This window comes from Megalops cyprinoides, chromosome 10 (assembly GCF_013368585.1).
Source record: "Megalops cyprinoides isolate fMegCyp1 chromosome 10, fMegCyp1.pri, whole genome shotgun sequence".
Classification (NCBI taxonomy): Eukaryota; Metazoa; Chordata; class Actinopteri; order Elopiformes; family Megalopidae; genus Megalops; species Megalops cyprinoides.
Window position 1 is genome coordinate 20,749,575 of NC_050592.1, and position 20,778 is coordinate 20,770,352.

A 20,778-nucleotide genomic window follows, 5' to 3' on the forward strand; every position below is an offset into this window, starting at 1 on the left:
ACTGGGAGAAATCACTGTAACAATCACTGCAACATCAGGGTGAACAGAGCAGAGAAACTCCAGCGTGTGACATAGTGTGTGGCGAGTGGGAAAATAAACATGCTGAATACAGTCAAACAAGTCAAATACAACACTAAAATCAAAGGCAAAGGTGAATCAAGATTAAATCTAGGCAGAGGTTAAAATCACCAAGTAGGGGTACACCTGCTGCAAATTCACCAGATAATTGGGCATAAACCCTGCAGCTCTTTACTCAATGATTATGTTGTTTTAAACTACCTTGCACAAGTGTGTATTGCTACATAGACTAAGAAGGTGGTTCAACTGCATTATTGAAATTCCTATAAAATCCACCAGTTCCATCGGCGGAACTATTTCAAGATGTAATTTTATACTTCGCCATTCCATAGTCAGGAAACCTACCTAAATAATGCAGGATGACAGACTGCATATTCATGCTAAAACCTGTATTATTTTGAATATTTACATGCAGTTTAGAAATATGTGCTGGTGAGATTGTCGTCTGTAGGCAAGACATGTAGCCACGTGTTTCACCCCATAGTGAGCTTTTTACTTGTGAGAGGCAATGTCGCTGCTCAGCTCTTGAATAAAATGTGGTTTGTTCCATACATTAAAATGATCAGTATTGTGATTATTTCATTTTTGAATTGGTAGCAGAAAAACTGTATGATTTGTAACATGTCAAAGTGCAAGCATAAAACATAAAATTGTCACATACAGCTTAACCTAATGTCAGTCAGAAGTACACACCGTATATTACAGTCAGCTAATGTGGTTTGGAGTGTTGAAATGCCTAAAGGACTGTAATATCATTTGGTATAAGAAGAGGCTATTTCATTTCAAGTTTCTAGCACCATCCACACGTTTGTTAGATCTGAGAAAATTTCACAGCATTTTTGTGTTTGTTCAGAATTAATGCAATGATAAACCTGCAAGAGATCAGGACTTAACGAATACTATTAGATTTCTGCAAAATGTAATTAAAGTATTTAGGTGTTTGACACCTATTGTGGCCTACTAAACTTCTCAGTATATTAGATCTTACCTGAAATCATTAGTAGTGACCTTTCACCTCTGAACAGGCACAAATCAGATTCATATGTGTGCCTGCACAGTATGTGAAACCTGTCTGCTCTGAAGAGCAAATGAAACCTCGGTCCCTCCACACAATTCAATGCCACTTAGCCGACGACCTACGCTGGTCACTGAGGAAATCAATCTTGCCCTTGTGGTAACTCTGGAGGGGGGGACACTTTTGTGTGCTTCTAGGCTCTGCTACGTGTTATGTTTTAAATGGCCTGAATTACTAAGGGAAACCTTTACTTGCAGTACAGCACATTGGGCAGAAATGCTGTGACATAGTTAAGAACCATGATAAGGAGCCAGATTGTTGCAGTGTCAGATCTCAGGTACAGTGCTGCTATTGTGCTCGAGGAAAAGCAGAAATATCCAGCTGTAAAATGTTTAAATGTGCAGTGTGAGCTATGTATGTTCTGGATGAGATTCACCTGTGGAGACTGTAGCCAATTAGGACAACTGACCCAATATGTATATCTAGTAAATACAAATATTTATTCTATTTGGACTGTATAATCAGACTCAGTAGTTAAGAGCTGACTACCATTTATGATTGTCCCATTTATCATCTGTCATACCCTGTTTGGCATTCAAACAGAACATTGTTCTTGGAAAAAGTTTTGTCATGGTTGTAGTTATGTTGAATTCATTTTCTGGAGTCTGGGTAACCTTGTAGCCAAAACTACACTAAGTAGTTCCCCTCTGTATATGTGTTATTATTTGTATTTTGTTTAAAGACCCATTGTAGAAAGGTTTTCTGCATAAACAGCGTTGTGTTCACCATCTGAATAATTTAGATTAAGACTATAAGAGAAAAATGTTTAAAACTTTAACTTAAGTACGTTAATTAACTTACTTAATTCACGTAGCTACATACCCGGTTTTAAAATTCAGCCATATCTGAATACTTCCTGCACAGACGTGATTCCCACAGGCTTAGGATGTAAATGCACGGCTCCACCAGCAATTCTTCCCTGAGTTTTTTTTCCAGCCAATAAGATTACTCCCTCATGTAGCCAGTTGGAGCACACGACCAATCAGACTGCTTATCATATAGCCAGACATCAGTTCAGGCAGCGTCGTCCAATCAGAATGGTGTATCGTAGTCACAGATGGCGTGAGCGCTTCGCAGACAAGAAGGGTACAGGCTTCTTGCCGGTCGAAATACTGTATATGCTTTTTAATAGGCGTTACTAAGGGGAAGGAGTTATTTTGCCGAATGTGAAGAAATGCATTAATAATCCTGCCTTTGACTGGATACTAACCAAGCATAATTATACGAAGTCTGACCGAAACTAAGAACCTGTTCGTTTTCATAAAGATAAACAAAGATGACAATACAGATATTCGAAGTTGGCAGCTCTCTTATAGAGCATACAGTGGAGAAGATGGGTGACAACTTGACATCAATGATTCTTGTAACGACCGCGTCCATTCTCACTTTGGGATACTTTTCCAAATATGTATACAAACAGCTCCTGCCATCTGACAAAAACCTGGTGAGTTTCTGATTCTTCTCATGCATTAAATACGTTGGGATTTTAACCTGCTATATTTGTCAGGAAGTCGTGCATTTGTATTGTGTTAATTATGATTAAATTAATACAAATACACGACTCACCGACAAATAAAATAGTTTAAAATCCTAATGGGTTATAACTTGAACAGTTACTTCAAGAGATAGATGCATATAACTGACCTCATTATTTTGACCGACGTCATGTTAGCCTGCTGGTAAGCGGATTGCTAGGACACCACTTCATTGTCCGCTTCTCTGTGCTTTTCCAACAGAAATATCCTCCATACATTCCCTCCAGCATTCCTTTTCTTGGTCACGCGATAGCCTTCGGAAAAAGCCCGATCGAATTCCTCGAAAATGCATATGAGAAGGTAAGACTGCGTTTACTTTACACACGTCGCCAGATCAGTTAAATGTGGCGTATTGTTGACTTATTTTATTAGTGTCTGAGTAATCACCCCATTATGAGGAATTTAATTAGTTTTATATATACAGGTAACATACCTGCAATGTTCTGCGCAGGTTACAGGAGAAGGTCTTCAATTAATATCCTGGAGGGGCACTGAGCTGTGCCCATCTGCTAAGGAAATAGAACTATCTATTGTGTGGTAGAAGCTATTCATGTGCATACTTGCCAGCATTTATATAGAGCTACTATCGTTTTAGCAGTTTAATCCCAACATCCTCAAAGTATGGAGAGATGGTACAGCCCAGCCAGATTTCAAAATGAAATGCAGAACTGACGTACTGTGGTCACTGGACTGGCACTGACCGACACGCTGTGTCCTTTTGTGCTCTGTCTGCAGTACGGGCCTGTGTTCAGCTTCACCATGGTGGGCAAGACCTTCACCTACCTCCTGGGCAGCGATGCAGCCACGTTGATGTTCAACAGCAAAAATGAGGACCTGAACGCCGAGGACGTGTACTCTCGGCTCACCACGCCGGTATTCGGCAAAGGAGTGGCGTACGATGTACCCAACCCCGTAAGAGAAAGCTGCTTGTGCTTCCTGTTATTACTGTCACACATTATCACCAAAATGCAGCAGTTAGAACTCTAGATGATGTCAAATCAAAGCTAGATGATTACCCCCATGCACATTGTATCAGTTTGAATATTCAGGGATATCAGGCTTGGCTCAGGTTCTGCTGAAGTTGTGGAAAATCTCTATAGGGTGGATGTTGAAAATTCTGTGGCTACCTACTCAACTCTAGTATCAAACCAATGAGAGGAGTGTGTTAAATTGGTTTGAAATTGGATGTTGTCGACTTGTTTATGATTTTGACCATTTTTATTTTCAACCCAAATAAAGTCACCATTACTTACTTCACAAAAAATAATTAGGCTGTTTCAAGAGGGTTTTAAGATGATTTAATGGGTAGTGTTTATACTTGCAAAAAGTATGTGGACTCAAAAAACAGTAAAAACAGTAATTTCCATGTAGAGGGCCAGCTTCATTATGTAGAGGCACATCTCACCTGCATTCATGGGAGTGGAAAGGAAAGGTGGCATCAGGTCTTTTATTTGGCCAGGTGATTTGCCAGATGGCTTCAAATCACCCAGGATCATCAACACAATGAGAAGGCTAATTAAATAAGTTTGATTTACACAGATTTCACAGCAAGTAGAAATTGGCTGCCTTGTTTTCTGTGACTGTTTTGTTGTGTGACAGATGAAAGCCTGCCAGCTATTAAAAATGTGACAAGCTGAAATGGAAACGGGTACGGTATATTTTCACTGCACAGAAATATTTTGTTGTGCCATTCTGGTTATGTTCTGTTCTGCAGGTGTTTTTGGAGCAGAAGAAAATGCTGAAGACTGGACTGAATATCGCTCACTTCAAACAGCATGTCAAAATAATCGAGGAGGAGACGAGGGATTACTTCAAACGCTGGGGGGAGAGCGGAGAGAAAAGTGAGCACTCCCTTAGATGGAAGAACTGAGACTATAGTGTATTCCAGTTACTGAATTGGCCATTTTTGTACTTTGCCCTCTGCATTTTCGTCACTGCAACAATCACATATTCAAGATACATTCTACGTGTACCTGTAGCTCTGAGTGGCCACATATGCGCACATGTTTATTTAGCCCACATCTACTGCTTTCATTACTCTGTTTGCATGCATTTATATCTGAGCTCTTTTTTTCAGAATGCACTGCAGTAAAATATTTCTTGAGTATTAGGTAAAATACAAATTTCTGGTATGATTTACCATTTTTGATAATGGTAAAAGTCCAATAAGTGTTTTGTCTAATTAAGGAATTATCCTGGAGCAGAATCAAGTGTGAACTCATTAAGCAACTGAGTTTGATATGCAGTAAATATGTTAATTTTTATCAGCACAGAGCAAGGTCAATGATATTGACATCATTAATTAGAAATTTTCAGTGATGCTGATTATATCATTAGTATGCTCTCCTGAGTACATGTTCTCAGATTCTCCTAGAATGGGAATGGACTGACAATTACTTTCTAGCCTTCTGAATTCTGCAGCATGTATGAGCATCCCACTACAGCTGGATGCTAATGAAAATACAGCTTTTATTCGAAGGGTGGTTTTGCATTCTGGTTCCGAGCTGTGAATCCTGGACAGGGCATCCTTCCGCTTAACTCTATGCACTACTCCACTAGCATTTAGGCTGTGTGGGTGTGTTCAGTTTATCAGCCATGCCGATCATCAGAAAAGAAGAGAATCCACACATGAATACAGAACTAAAGAATTTAAAAGTAAGGAGGTGTTTGGTAGAAATAATGAGCCACTGTGGGAGTAGGAGTTTGTGTGTACTCTCGCATAAAGATGGCCTTGTAAGGAAACTGCATCACGTATCACTCTCTCCACATTCCACTCCAAACCTTTTTTTTCTTTTTAACTTACTAACAGTATGAAGTGGGACTTCGTACCTGGACATTACCTGAAGGATCCAAAGGCATTCCCTGTTTTGTATATGTGAACATGGCTTGAGTCTCTTACTGACATGGAGAAGTGAGGGTTACTTCCCTGATGTGCTGGTCTACCTCCGCCCGTCAGGCCAACAGGCCTCTGGACTCAGTTCTTGTCTGTGTGTCCTCGCAGACCTGTTTGAGGCCCTGTCGGAGTTGATCATCCTGACCGCTAGCAGTTGTCTCCATGGGAAAGAGATCCGCAGCATGCTGGACGAGAAGGTGGCCCAGCTGTACGCTGACCTGGATGGGGGCTTTAGCCACGCTGCCTGGCTCCTACCCGGCTGGCTGCCCCTCCCCAGCTTCAGGTAGCCAATCCCCATTAGGGCCATGTGGGGCTGCTTCTGTGCGACCCTGGATTGGTTTTATTTGCTAAAAAAGAGGGTCTAATCCAGACTTGTGTTTTCCTCTTCAGACGGAGAGACAGGGCACACCGGGAAATCAAGAACATCTTCTTCAAGGTCATCCAGAAGCGTCGAGACTCAGGAGAAAAAGAGGACGACATTCTCCAGACCCTCATGGATGCCACTTATAAGTAAGACATGCCCTAAATCAGCGGGGCTGTTAGGCCCAAGTCCTATTTTATTATAGAAATGCATACACCCACAATCATCTGCAAAATGCATAACACAGAAATGCTTTGAAATCCTAATAACGTGTCTCAAATCAAATACATGCAACAAAATGAATAGCACACAACCATTTCACATGTCAAATACAATTTCAAATATGTATCCTTAATCTAAATGTATGTATTCATACTCATATTTTTTCTTATTCTTTTGGAAATTGTATAATTTGCTTTGATACCTTAATCTCTTTTCCCTCCAGCAGAATTAGGCAATACTCTCACAGTAGGCATGCGTGCCTTCATGAGAAACAAACTTTTGTGTAAAAGCAGATTGTCTCATCACCTCCGGTTTGTGTATGGTCTTATCAACCTCACAGAGAATAGAGAGAAAACTGCATGCGGTTTGCTACAGGGGGCTGCAGTGATTCACGTACCTGCTTCAGAAGGAAAACGCTGTGGGGTTCAGGAAGGTAGTGTAAGATAGGAGGACCACCACTGAGAACAGTGTCTGTATCATACAGAATAGGCACCAGCACTCAGAATGGTGGAAGCTAACATTGTCCTAAATAATAACAAAAATTGTCAGCCTTAGCCCTTCCAGCTCACTTTCTTTAGTGGATTTTAGTGTTGTCTGTCAGGAAATAGCAGAAGGAATGCCACATGGTAGGGGCCTAGCGTGGAGTTATGAGTTACCACCCCACTGAAGGAAATGCCTTCAAGCACACTGACCCAGAACACAGGCATGACTCTCTTCTGCCCCCTGCAGGAATGGCCGGCCGTTGACAGACAGTGAGATTGCCGGGATGCTGATCGGCCTGCTGCTGGCAGGACAGCACACTTCCTCCACCACCAGCTCCTGGATGGGCTTCTTCCTGGCCCGGGACAGGGCGCTGCAGGACCGCTGCTACGCTGAGCAGAAGGCCGTGTGCGGGGAGGACCTGCCTCCTCTCGACTATGACCAGGTGAGCTCACCTGACCCTCCCTGTCCTGGGTGCTCCCTCATTGGCTAATTAACAGTTATTTGGCTTCCAGGTGGGGCCCTGCTGTTGTATTATTGAGCAAGGCACTTAATCTGAATTGCTTCAGATGATATCCAGCTGTAATATGGATAATATGTAAATGTGAGTTTGCCCTAGATTAGGTTGTCTGTCTAGCCAATTAAGAATAGTCTTGAATGTTTTTTATATAACAGAAAATGTTCTTTTTTAAATCCAGATCTGATTTTTTCAACACGATACCTCACAGGCACAGACCAAATCAATAAAAGGATGTACCTTCCTAATTGTCTGTTTCTCTGCTGGCAGTTGAAGGATTTGACTCTTTTGGACCGCTGTCTCAAAGAGACCCTGAGACTCCGCCCGCCCATCATGACAATGATGAGAATGGCCAGATCTCCCCAGGTACATATTCACCATGTGCAGATCGATTCAAGCTGAGGGGCTGCTGTTTCTCATGCCTGCCACTGGGGGGCGGCAGTCATCTAGTTTTCCCTCATTGGTACATTTGTGAATTCATGGAAATCAATCTCTGAGATTGTTTTGTTTGTTTATATTATGAGTAAATACACACACAAAGAACACAGATTATAAACATAACTACAAAAAATATTGACTAGGCTTCATCGAATAGAAAGAGAATCAGAAAAAGTAAATTGTGAAACACAGTAGAGTTTTTCCTAGGTTACAAATACAGCACAGATAAGAGGGGTTAGATAAGAACAGCATGATGATGTGATCAAAAATGTACTCAATAGGGTTGTGCTGAATGACTGTTATATCTATATAGGACTTAATAAGGAATTTTTTTTAAAGGCTTGATAAATGACTTTTATGATTATTATGGGCAAAGTGTTTGACATGTTGGTCTGTGTACTTCCATGGAGTATGGACAAGGCTACACTATTCAAATATTCAGATATTAGTCATTCAAATATTCAGCAATGACATCATAAATTGTTTAACTGGCTCAGTTTGATCAAATACAGAACCTTGATAAGAAGCCTTGTATCAAAGAACAGGTAATTCACAGATATCAGTATTTCCCCTGCCTGAAGGTGTGAGTGAATACAGATGTCATTGTTTCCACAGAGAGAATAAGAGTTTCATGCAGGTTTTTTTTCGCCAGTGGGGGGTGATAATTGGAATATTGTTTGGTTGGGAATTGTAGAATATGCATGAAATGAGTTGAAACGGATATCCCTATTTCAGATGGTTGCTGGCTACAACATCCCAGCTGGGCACCAGGTATGTGTCTCCCCCACGGTCAACCACCGCCTGTCGGACACCTGGATGGAGAGGCTGGACTTCAACCCCGAGCGCTACCTTCACGAAAACCCGGCCGCGGGGGAAAAGTTTGCCTATGTGCCTTTTGGAGCCGGTAAGATCAGGGAAAGGAGTGAGGGGTTTAAACCAGGCCTGCCAAACTTGTGTGTATGCACTGTAACCCCTGCTCCTAATTAATTACTTAATTACTACCAAACATGTCTTATGTTTGATATTTCTCAAAGTTCTGCAAATGTTAAATCAAGGTAGCACTTTACTCCAGTGTTTTTTTGAAAGTGCAAATATTCACATATATACAGCAAACGAAGGTTGCCCCATAAAGTCAGAGGATTAGGTGGAACAAAATCCAGCATTACAGAGCATAAGAATGATTTTAACACCTCTGGGACGAAACCTGCTTTAACTGCAAATCCTCAACCATCAATACATTCTGTCCTCTGATTTTTTGCTGTAGCATTCCTTTTTTTTTTGCTCTTTATTGCTCAGGTCGCCATCGTTGCATCGGTGAGAATTTCGCCTACGTTCAGATCAAGACCATCTGGTCCACTATGCTGCGTCTGTATGACTTTGAGCTGGTCGATGGCTACTTCCCCACCGTGAACTACACCACTATGATTCACACGCCCCACAACCCCACGATCAGATACAAACGCCGACAACACTGAGATACTTAGCAGGCAGCTGTTTCAGAGTCAGTTACCAGCGCAGAAGGTGGAACAACATGCTATCCTAATCAGATGTATCCCTGTCCAGGTTATCGCCAAAAGTCTGTTAAAAAGATCTCAGCTGCTTGGGTAGTTTCAAGCAATAAGGTCACAGTGATGTCGGAAAATCAGACAGTAGAGGGTGCATGTCGAAGCTTGATACTGTATAGCCTTAAAGTCCATTTCACAAAATAATATATTTGCTGTAGCTAAGTAGTGGCAAAAAAGGAAGACATTTCATCTGAAGGTGACTAAACTATTTAGCTGATAATGTCCCGCCTTAATCCATATGATCTTATCACCTTGAACAGACCAGTCAGCACAAGATGTCCTTAGCAGGTTTTGTTACTACGTGGACCGGGGTATGCCTCGTCCCTTTGCTCCTCAGTGAGGATATTAAATAAAGGAAGGTCTGATTTAAAAAAAAGCTCATAGTTTTAATTGCATTGTTGTTCCTTGCTCATCTGGTCAGACCTGCCTAAAAAGAGCAGGAGTCCTAAGATGTCCAGCTAAAGCATGTCCATACGTTCTGTGGGGGTTCTATCCTGTGTGATCTGTCATGGTTGCTTGTCGTGATTTGTATTGAAATGTTTCAGTCTCTTTTTTATGTGGCTAAAACAAAAGGGTATTATACCATTCCCCATTAAATAAAGACCAATATGGTGGTGGCGGACCTCATATTTTTGGGAAAAAAAGATGAAATATTGGTGTTTACATTAATTTAATTGTTTCCTGTAAATTGCTGAAAAACTGCTTCATAATAATAAATAATAATAATAACAACAGCAACTACAGTGAATAAGTAAACATATTATCCAGTGAAAATTTCACATGTAATACCCTATATAGTATGTAGTACATCTTGATGACTGAGTTTAGTGCTTTCAAAGCCCAGTTAGCCTGGAGCCAAACCCCCACACTGTAAATGGAATTAACACAGCTCTGAGCTGAAAAAAGAGTGGGAGGATGCAGAAGCATGTCAAAACAACATCATATCCCTGGTTAACAAGGCATACTGTACACACAGAAGTAAAGTCTTTCAATTAGAGACCGAAGGATAAAAAACCAAGCGGAGAAGTGTATCTCCAAGGGTGAAGCTGTGAGGGATTGTGTTGAGATTGTAGCCAGAAGGTTACATGTTCGAAGCCCGGACAGTACACTGCCGTTGTACCTTGGAGAAAGGTATGTAAACTGAACTGCTTCAGTAAAAATACAGCAATTAGGAAGTATTATTTTAACTCACTCAAGATAAACACATCCACTTAGCAATTAAATAATGTATTCATGCATGCAAAGAGTAACTGATCAGCCATTACACTGATATTAGAATCTCTACACTCTCTATATTTTAAATTCACCTGTCAGTGGTGTTTTGCCTGTGAAAGCACCCTCGTTAATGTGACACAACATTCCCTTTATCCTAAAGGGTTTATGTCTGGCAAAAGTGACATTTTGGCCTTGATGTGTCTGACATTCTTGTTGAAAATCAGCTCTCCACCTGCACATTTTTTTATCTGATTCTCTGAAAGAACCAGTTAATAACTAGATCATTTTCATTAGAAAATTAGAAGTAGTATTGAAAGAACATTCAGCCCTACCATTTATTTTTTCAAACAACTTCTGATATTAGATGAAGACAAATGCAAGACATAAGGAAACAGCTAAAGGCCACGTGCCGTGAATGTAAAGTGACCAGTTGCAGCATGACAACATGTCTCTCCTTTAGTTTGCTTACAACAGATAGTTTTACGCTGCTGTCACGTGTCAGACTAGTGAGTGTTTTTGATCATTGTCAGAAAGACAACAGTATCATTTATACTCATTTACTGATGCTTGTTTTTTCTTTCTTCCCTGACTTCACAAGATTGACATATGGTAAATATGTTTTTGAGAAGCAAGAAGGGGTATCCTGGGTGGGAGGTACCTACCGTAGTATAAGACCTTTTACTTATAAAGAACCATGCCCTCTCCAGACAGACTCCAGGCTGCTGCAGGTACAGACCACAACTGCTGTTTAATCCTATTTAAAATAGTAAAATAGACAAGGCGGTGTATTATATCCAAATCCTCTGCATTTATATAGAGCTTGCATGAGAATATGGCATTTCCTATCTAAATCCATGCCTTTCAACTATGTCCAGACCTCCTACAATACAGTACTAGTCAAAGGTTTGGACACACCTATTATAGAAGGGCTTTTCTTTATTTTTACTATTTTCCACATTTTAGATGATAGTAAAGACATCAAAATTATGAAGTAACACTATGAGGTAGCCAAATTTCATGCACAGGCATCAACTTCAGTATTTATATTTGTCTGTGAAACAAACTTCAAGCATTTAAGCTTAATTTTTTAGATAAAAAAACCTATGTAACCTATGTATGTTGTTCTGGATAAGAGCATCGGCTAAATGTCAATAATGTAATATAAAAATGTCTTTGAATGCATGTTTCCCACTATCTTAATCAGGTGTGTCCAAACTTTTGACTTGTACTTAATTTATGTATCAAAATATGTCTTCAGTTTACAATTTCCTGAATTTGTCTGTTTTTGTGTTTCAGATTTCTTAATATAAATCATTCTGTAAGCAGGAAAATCCTCTGATTTTCCTGCCTTCCTGCTAACTAAAAATAGTTTCTAAAAAGACCATCCATTGAATACAATCAATTTTACTTCACTAGAATAAAAAACATGAAACATGAACATTCCAATGTTTAATTACATACAGTACAATGAAATATACCATTTAATATTGCAAAACAAATACATTTACAGCACATTTTTTCATTCTATTTGATGTAGTTTTAAGAGTTCTCAGTCATGGAGTTTGCCATTGAGTTAAATTTCATGAATGCATTACAGTACACATTAAGCTAAGTTTAACTTTTGGACTGTTTGCCAGCTCTGAGTATGAAGTGAATAAATAAAATGCACATGGTTCATATTACAGTCAAGTTATTATCACCAATGATTTACTTTCAAAGTATTATTCACTGTCTAGGAACAGTGAGGAGAAACAATAAAAAACTCTTTTATCTTCACATAATTGCACTTGTGTGCTCTACATCCTGAAATAGACTGTTGTTACCAGCAAGGGTCTCTGGGCTTGAAGAACAATGCATGTGTCAATAGCCAAGGGAGGGTCTTTGTCATGGCCCATTTATTGCTTCCAACTCTTTGTCTTCCACAAAATAAAACAAAACTTTGTACTTCATAATCCTCCTTCAAGATCCTTCATATTTCAACAAAGACACAGCGTCCTTTGTCATTGCTAGTGTCCTTCATCCTGTGACCTCCATGATTTAAAGCTAAAGAAAGTGTTCCCCATGTAGCACAGTGCAACCAGGAAGGCAAAGAACTGGAAAAAAGAAAGACAACCGCTCACATCAAATACACACTAATCTGTGCATTTATGACCTCATAATGTAAAATGACAAAGATTTTTTTTACAGATTTAAAGGTTTTTAGGTTTGATTTTAAGGATTTTAGGTTTGATAATTATTGACATGTGGCTTACATACAATAGACTGGTGGTGGTGGTTTTAACATGTCTCACTATGGCCTGTTCTTATCAAGAGAAAGTTTCATAACTAAAGTGAAACACCCACATAATATGCATTGTACTTGAAGTGCTGGCAATAGGAAAGGCTCACTTACCGTGGAAGCTGCCCAGCTGTTGAAATCATGCTGCCCCCTAGCTGCTCGGCTAACTGAAGTAGCATCCACAATGGCAGCTGTCAGGTACAGCACGGCAGCGCTGCTGTTGAAGCACAGGCCCTGGGGAAAGGAACAGCATAGACAGTCAAGCACACACCAAAGCAATGAGTAACTTACACCTGCCATACCAGGCAAAGAACAAGAGATGGTAGAAACCAGAAAGATTCTCTTTCAGGAAGACTTCAGTCCCATCCCTGCATTGGCAGGTGGATCACGGGGCAACTTCACCTATCCCAGAATGCATCAGCAACCCAGTAATATCAAGAGGAAAGAAAAACCTCTGGTGAGGGAAAAGCACATGTACAAAAGTAGATTATTAAAACTACTCTCAGCCTGTGCAAATGGTCACATTAACCTCTGCATTCAATCAATATTTATTTAATCGAGGTGTCACTTTACTATAATGCACCACCAGATTAATAGGGAAACAATTTCTTCAAAGCAAAAGCTTATGGAGGTTAAGCTGAAAAAATGCTGTGATGCTCCAGTGTACAGGGGACACTTACCACTGTTGTCCAGGGCACCTGAGGGATTCTGGTGTATGCCATGGTCAGGTAGATGATGAGGAAGAAGACAGTCAACACCCAGTAGAACACTGCTACGAACATGACCCAGCCGAATGCCGGCACACGGAAATACTCTGTTCCCCCGATCAGCGTCCATACCAGGAGACCAAAGACCTGGGGACAGTCAGGAGGTGGCAGGAGCTAATTAGCACAGGGAGCATCAACAATGTGATCAACAAGACTCTGTCTGTTATCAAAGCATTAGGATGAGATTTTGATTTATTTATTATTTAAACATTCTCCCACTTTCAGGGCCAAATATTAGAATATTCTGCCTCATTTTTCCAAACAGTGCGTGAAACTCCAGTTCTTTCTGTATTCACAATGACTCATAGCAAAGACATCTGCATTAATTTCAGGCAAAGAAAATGTATGATGTCAATTTTTTATTTCTTTATTCTGTGGGTTTTATTCATAGGCTCATTGTGAATTTTTCAGGCTTCATGAATGACAAATACAATTTACTCTGCTTTTTGTTTGATAAAAAGCATCTGAATACTAATTCAAGCAATTACTTATGATGTTGTGATGATGATGTGATATTATGGTCAGATATTCCAATAATGGAATCTTATTCCTACTATTTTGTTTGGGTGTAGTGTGGATATGTGAATACAGTGGCTGACTAAGCATCAGCAGGGTGCCTTTAACTAATGATTTAAGTAATGACTGTAGGCATGTGTGCTGCATTAGGTTTTCTTTTCCTTAGTTGAGTTTCTTCTTTTCTTTTTTGTTTGGCAATATTTTAATGAATCTCATTCAACTCCTAATGCCACACTGGGAATTAGAAAACCTAACACTCTCATTTCAAATCATTACGCAGAGTTAAAGGCAAAGTTCACTGTGATTAAATTGCCACAAGCCTGTGACTTATACAGGAATTGAAGGACAAGTGTTTCTGTTTCATTACAACTTGCTAACTTGATATCAAATATGACACGTTGTACCCATAAATTGACTCTAATCCCTTTCCCACCACTAAAAGCCAAATGTTGACACCACCTAGACCCAGAAATTACTCCCTACTTAAATCATACTGTTCACACTGTGTGTGTGCGTGCGCGTGTGCATGTGTGTGTGCAGTACAGCCCTAAATAACAACACCCAAGTTTAATTTTTGCCCTTGTTGCTTTGTCAAGTCAAAGCCTCCCTTCCTGTTGTGCAAGCAAAATACATTTTTACGGAATGTTATAATACAGCGTAATAAAGGATATCGTGGACTATTTTAAGAGCAGATTTGATACTAAGGTCTCCACACCAAACATGGAAGGAAGTGGAACAATGGAGAGGCAGGTTTGTCAGATTCCCGCATGTGATCAACTTCCTTCTGCTTCAGACACAACAAAGACAGGGTCCCTCACCGCCCTCCAGCTCCAACTGCCGAGCAGACACACGCTGCCCGGAGAGAACGGCAGAGGGGAAGCTCAGGAGGCCAACGGCAGAGGCCGGCTCGTAACCTGAGAGGAGACTCCAGGAGAGGAGACTCCAGGAGAAGGGGAAGAAAAGCACATTCAGAGCAGATTCCACCAGGGACCACTGGGGAGGGCGGGAGAAAGAGGCACAGAACAGAAGAGGTTAACAGCGGGAGAGGAGCAGCCAAGGTGCTGGCCCAGGGAAGAACAATGACGCTCACAAGAAGGTGAGGAAGAGAGGACAAGCCGACCCGCAGAGTTTGGCATGGCGACATTCAAGGGAGCACAACATACCTGGGCAGCAGGACACACAGAACAAACAGCAGGTTAAAGCGGAAACAGAAGAGGATATGCCAGTTAGAGACAAGCCAGAGCAGGCTATATTTCTACATACACAGCATGAACAGTTGATAGGATGCAATCTGTTGAGCTGCTCTTTAGAGAACAGCTTTAAAAAAAAACTTGCAAAAGTCAACCCCCTAGATACCACCCATATTCTACTCTACAACTCTTACCCTGAAGTAGCCCCTGTATAAAGCTTAAATCATGCATGGCAACAGACCCTCCTAAACAGATCTCAGATCAGCACAAAACATCACAGGGGTTTTGGAGCTCTCAAATAAAGAGCTATAGGGTCAGATCCAGTGACATTGTATTCACCTCCTCCAAATGCAGAATAAAGAGGAGATGGCCACTGGCTGGGCTATGCTCTGAGGAGCCAGCCAATCAACATAGTAAAACAGAATCCTGGGTACCAATCAATCACATAGGTGAATACACAATGGGATTTTCACAATGTTGGTTATAAAGGATAACTAACATTGTGAAATAAGGATAAGTGTAACAGTCAAACAATGCTTTTTTTCCATTACCAAAGACTGAGTGATATGTACAAAAATGAGTATTTATTGAATAATGGGGTATACAAGATAATATGCATGCAATATAAATGTAACAGGCTAGGACCTTCTTACAAATAAGATATAAAATTAGCAATGTTGCTGGCCTTTCTGTGAGTCAATCTGGCATGAAAATTGTGGCTGAATTACACAGTGAAGAACATAAAACAGTTTTGCTGCAAACCAAGTCTTGTCAGTCCCCCTCTCTCTGTCTCTCTCTCTCAGATGTGAATCCAAATATATGATGAGGAAAAAGGAAAACAGCCCTGTTAACTAATTCACTCATTTCCCTAACCTAACACAGGAGTGCTGGCCTGGTGATACAGCACTCTTTGTCCGGTTCCGCTTCAGATTAGCATGTCTCACAGATAGGAAATATAGGAGATTACACTGTAAAACACAGATACTGAGAGATGTGCCAAAAGGCTTTTTTCCTATGCTTTTTTCTCACCCTAAATAAATGGGAAAAAAAACACTCCCGCCCTTACAAATATTACCCTGTAAGACTGTCCTGTAGAAATCCACATCTTTCACCTGAGGGGTAGTTTTTGTTCCATGGTTCTTTAACAGGTGACAAAAAGGTCTTACCTTGTGTAAGCATTTGCTCAATGATAGCAGTGCCTTTTGTAAACTGTTGGTAAGAACATGAGCTAAAACTACGATTTAATGAAATTCCCAATAACTCTATCTGAATAAGTCTATCTGAAAGCTGAGTCAGATGAGAAGAGTAAAAATTGCAAGACAAGAAAAAATAAGAATATTCACATAACTAGGCTCATGTTAAGAAGGAAATTGTCGTTGTTTTCATATGCCTCTATCACGCTGCCAAATATTTGCATGCTCACCTGACATACAATGCAAATTTCACACAGAAAAAAACGGCAATAGCATGGATATAAAAGTATAACATTTTAAACCCTGGATTGGTGTAAGTGGCAAAAAAAATAAATAAATAAAGCCACACAATTTATTTTTACTATGTATTCACATGAATAATATTTGTTACTAATTGCAGTACTGACAGTTTCTGTAATTTTCTGTAATTTTGGCCAGTTCTTACAGAGATGGGTCTTCTCAAAGTCACTCGCTGTTGTCAATGTGGTAGCCTACAGGCCAGAGTTTCTTTCCCGTTTCAGGTGCTCTAATCTTAATCGGAAATTCCTTTTAGAAACATTCATACGACAGGGGAGAATTTCAACATTTAGTATGTCAGTATGACCCTGTTTAAAACGCTTAAATCTATACATTATGGAGAATAATCAGAACAGGGGGAAATCAGCATTTATACTTCATGTATTTGCTCAACAAGTGACAACTCACCCACGCGCATATTCGTGTGGCACTGTCACAGCGTCTCCACTCTCACGCAGCCAGCGAATTCAACAATGGTCCTTTATACTTTGAAATTCCAGAGATAGCTCAAACGAAAACAGAGGGGCACCCTTCTAGAAATCGTCCACTAATGCAATTAGCTTATACTAAACACTTCAACTAGTCGTATACTTCAGTCAAGCGAAAAACAAACGATTCATAAAATAGATGCGTAGCGGAGAGGGACTTCGTAAGCAGCCTGGCACTTTTACCTTGTTACTCAATGAATGCATTTAGTAATTTAAGCAACGTGGACACGCTTGAATAACAAATTGAAGTTTACGTATAGATTTTTAGTTTCTCTTCTGGTGCTTACTTATCGATTTCATCCAAAGGCTGTAAGTGCATCCACGTTGCAACTCAACTTTGATGTGACGAATGTCTGCACGCTTCTCCTAATAGTTTTCTAGTCCATCTTGGAACAACTGAGCTGAAATCGACACTTACTATTTCTGCAAATATGAGGAATCCCGGGACAGTCCGAATAAAGTGTCTGTCGTAAGCCAGCGTTGAGGTGGAGAAGTTGTCCGAGTGTGGGGTGCTGTGGCTTGTAATCACCGTGCGCGACCTCGGGCTCTCCTCCATCTTCTCTCAATGAACCGATTCTTTATTCTGCGTTTAAAAAAAAAAAAAAAAAAAAACAGATACAGGCGTGCCTGCGCCGCAGCCAGAGGTGGCGTTGGAATCCGCAGTTTAACAAGTGACCATCGATGGAGATCATTCGTTTAAAACAGAGCAATTTGAATCGAAACCATTGTACAGCCACAACACGTATCAATGAGAACCACTGGAGAGGCAAATAAGATAGTAAAAATGTCCCTGAAGTCAGGGAAAACTGCAGCTAATGAGTGACAAGAGGTGGTATTTTGTTATTTAAATGCAAAATATGGCAGTTGTTAAAGGGCTAAACCCGATCTCTTTCGACCAAAAAGGTCTGTTATTTCGAAAAAGTTTTCAAATAAAGCTTAACCTGAAACCCGAATATACTTACACTTATGGGTACTGATATGTAATTCGGGTATTGCAGATCAGTACTTTGGCACTGATCACCCAGTTATCTGACCTATGAAGAGCTGTTTGACAAATGTGATCCTTTCTCCTGTTCTTGCTATACTAGCGCTGTTGTCATGCCAACAAAGTGTACGTCAATAAAGGCGATCTAGCCGTGGAGAAAGTAGTGTCTCCAAGTGATAAGAGGAGTTTGTGAGTTTCCTTTGTGAGTTTGCTAGAGGTGCCTTGCCCCAGGGGTTGAAGGCAGTGTCCTGGGATTCAAACTTGCAGCTTTCTTGTCTAATCTCTTGCACTGCCTTGCACTCATACAAGCTTTTATTTAGTTCTTTCAGTGTCCAGTGCTTGCAAATCTGTAAAAGGAGTCTTCATCAGCTCCTCCAGAACACAGGAAAGACACGAATACTGCTGGGATCATTGTGTTAAACTTGAAATGCCATAACAGAATCTATGTGTGGTTTCCACACAAAGGCACAAAACAATAGCATCAAAAGGGCTTTGTGGAAGGTGTGATTTTAGCAGTGGGTAGTATTTTCGACCTACAGGCTTCTCTAAAGGTCATGAGATAATCCTGACCTGTATTGTGACAGTCAAAGGTTTGAAAGCTGCTCTCGTTGTAATCCAGTCAAAATAGTCAAAAACAGAAATAAAATTAAAACCAGAGATATGACCACTAAGCCTATTACATGCTCAGTGTCATTGTGGGAAAAAAACTGCAAGCAGTATGATCTAGCTAGGCTGTTGTTTACTTAATGGGTCAGGGAGTCCCTGCTATTATTCTTTTTTATGCAGAGGTCAGTTCCTGGGCACACCTGTGTTGTTTTATTAACTTGGCTGATTAATCTGTTGTAAAATGGCACAGATATAAACCAACAGAAAGAGAAGTTTGAGGACTTGATGATTCATCAGCATGACTTCACTGCCATCCCTTCATTGTCCAGCACACAGTGATAAATTCAATTTCATCTACCAGGGTGTCAAGGTGCATCTATAAGGCCGTTTTCACAGATGCATTTCAAAATTTAATTTGCTGTTGCCTTCAGACTCAGAGGAAGTGGTGTGTGGTACAGTAATGTGTGATTTTTACTTTCAGATGATTTGTGCACACAAAATACAACCTCCATGCTAAAACATGGCTGCCTTAATATTACTTTTATGAGTTTTTGAATCAAAACTCAAAGGATATAATTTATTGCTTGTGTTTCTAGTTTGCAATGTCTAATTTACAACATCCTTTACAGCAAAGTGCATGTAGTTTAATTTCTGAGAGGCTCTAGCATGCCTATTTGGATATATGTTCGTGGAGCACAAGGAGTGATCTCTGACTGTAATTGTTGTCAAACATGTTTGAGTGGGAATGCCTACTGTTTGAAAACATTCACATACAGAGGGACACATGACAATCAGAGTATCACAGCAACACTGTGGTGACATGAGATGAGAGAGGCAAACGTATCCATCACATCCTTAAACAACCCAGTGGTCAATAAAGAGGATTACATTTTTAGCTGTGAGATTATACAGAGCGCTCCTTATCTATGAATCAAATTTGACTCAATGAAGTTGCATGCATGTAATCCAGAGGTTTTGACATCAGTTTTTTGGTCTGCCCTGAGGGACTGTCCATTGAGTGTTTATTGCATGCTCTTTGTTGAAGTAAATGGTATTGGCCGTCAGGCAACTAAACTAATTTCAATCTGTAAATGACCATACCAGTGGATAAATCTTGGCTAGATATGCATAATTCATTGTTCCTATTAAATATGATGATGATTATAACAATAATAATAATAATAATAGCTATACAAATTTTCTTCTTAAAGGGTGGCAGTGTGGTGTAGTGGTTAAGTTAAGTCTGTCTACCAAGAAGAGGCTGAGCTGGATGTCTTTCCACAGAAATCAATCAGGGTATCCTGAGGAGAGCATTCTAAGCCGTGATGCATGGGTAGGAGCTCTCTTTGTTTCCTTTTTATGTTTTGCTTTTTTCCAGTACTCTCCTCACTGGACATACTAGAGTAGCAAAGGTTATTAATTGATCCAAACTAGGGCACCCTTAAGAGTGCCTTGTATCTTTATACTGAGCGATTTTCAAACTTCTGATTTTGTTCTTTTACAAACTGAGCTCCTCTTTACTCAGATTACAGGTCCAAAGAGAACCTTATTCAAAGCATTTTGGCCATGGTATATTCTTCAGAGAGAACACTCATTTTCAGTTTTTTTTTTAAACAGATAAATGATTAATAATTAAAAATTGTGTAAATGCAGAAAAATGATAACAGAATGATAACAGTAACTCAGCTACATCATATTTTCTTTCTGCCTGTGATTTGGAATTTTTCAGATACCCCTCAACAATTCTAATGGAGGTGGCGAAGCCATGAACAATACTTGGTTCCCAAGCAGCTCTACGATATGCAACAGGCTCAAGAAAAAAGTGGGAGGGCTATGTCCTAAGTGCTAGCTTTCTTCTTTTAAAGGTGAGTCGACTGTTCTCCCTCACAGCAAATTATTATGCTATCATTAAATATTAAACTATCAAATCTCTTTTAACTGCTGATATATTAAAGTTTACGGTGCTAAGCCACATCAACACAATCACCTACAATTGTTGAGAAATATAGGCAAAGCAATGATAAACAAAATCAAGTCAAACTGAGAAACTTTACTGTGCTTAGGCCTTTTTTAAATTTA

The 20,778-nt window shown here is 40.0% G+C and overlaps 2 protein-coding genes across 2 annotated transcripts; one reads left to right on the forward strand and one right to left on the reverse strand.

Moving 5' to 3' along the window:
- The first annotated feature begins 2,221 nt into the window (after positions 1-2,221).
- Positions 2,222-10,023, forward strand: LOC118784631 (lanosterol 14-alpha demethylase-like). Its single transcript, XM_036538960.1, has 10 exons — positions 2,222-2,597; positions 2,890-2,988; positions 3,424-3,600; positions 4,403-4,529; positions 5,690-5,864; positions 5,972-6,091; positions 6,894-7,089; positions 7,432-7,527; positions 8,335-8,503; positions 8,896-10,023. The coding sequence occupies exons 1-10, from the start codon at positions 2,430-2,432 to the stop codon at positions 9,072-9,074; spliced, it is 1,506 nt and encodes a 501-aa protein (XP_036394853.1). The 5' UTR covers positions 2,222-2,429; the 3' UTR covers positions 9,075-10,023.
- A 1,994-nt stretch (positions 10,024-12,017) lies between these two features.
- Positions 12,018-17,681, reverse strand: cmtm8b (CKLF-like MARVEL transmembrane domain containing 8b). The gene is made up of 4 exons (XM_036539400.1): positions 17,527-17,681; positions 13,338-13,511; positions 12,772-12,891; positions 12,018-12,472 (listed from the first exon to the last, which is right to left on the reverse strand). Exons 1-4 carry the CDS (start codon positions 17,662-17,664, stop codon positions 12,386-12,388), a joined length of 519 nt encoding a protein of 172 aa, XP_036395293.1. The 5' UTR covers positions 17,665-17,681; the 3' UTR covers positions 12,018-12,385.
- Positions 17,682-20,778: the final 3,097 nt, after the last annotated feature.

Bases quoted from the DNA above. Each gene is read 5' to 3' on its own strand.
- cmtm8b (XM_036539400.1), bottom strand. From the start codon at position 17,664: ATGGAGGAGAGCCCGAGGTCGCGCACGGTGATTACAAGCCACAGCACC. The intron at 13,512-17,526 runs GTAAGTGTCGAT...GACTGTCCCCAG, and splicing joins TCCTCATATTTGCAGAAATA to GTCTTTGGTCTCCTGGTATG. The intron at 12,473-12,771 runs GTAAGTGAGCCT...TCTTTTTTCCAG, and splicing joins ACAGCTGGGCAGCTTCCACG to TTCTTTGCCTTCCTGGTTGC.
- LOC118784631 (XM_036538960.1), top strand. From the start codon at position 2,430: ATGACAATACAGATATTCGAAGTTGGCAGCTCTCTTATAGAGCATACA. The intron at 2,989-3,423 runs GTAAGACTGCGT...CTCTGTCTGCAG, and splicing joins TCGAAAATGCATATGAGAAG to TACGGGCCTGTGTTCAGCTT. The intron at 5,865-5,971 runs GTAGCCAATCCC...TTTCCTCTTCAG, and splicing joins CTGCCCCTCCCCAGCTTCAG to ACGGAGAGACAGGGCACACC.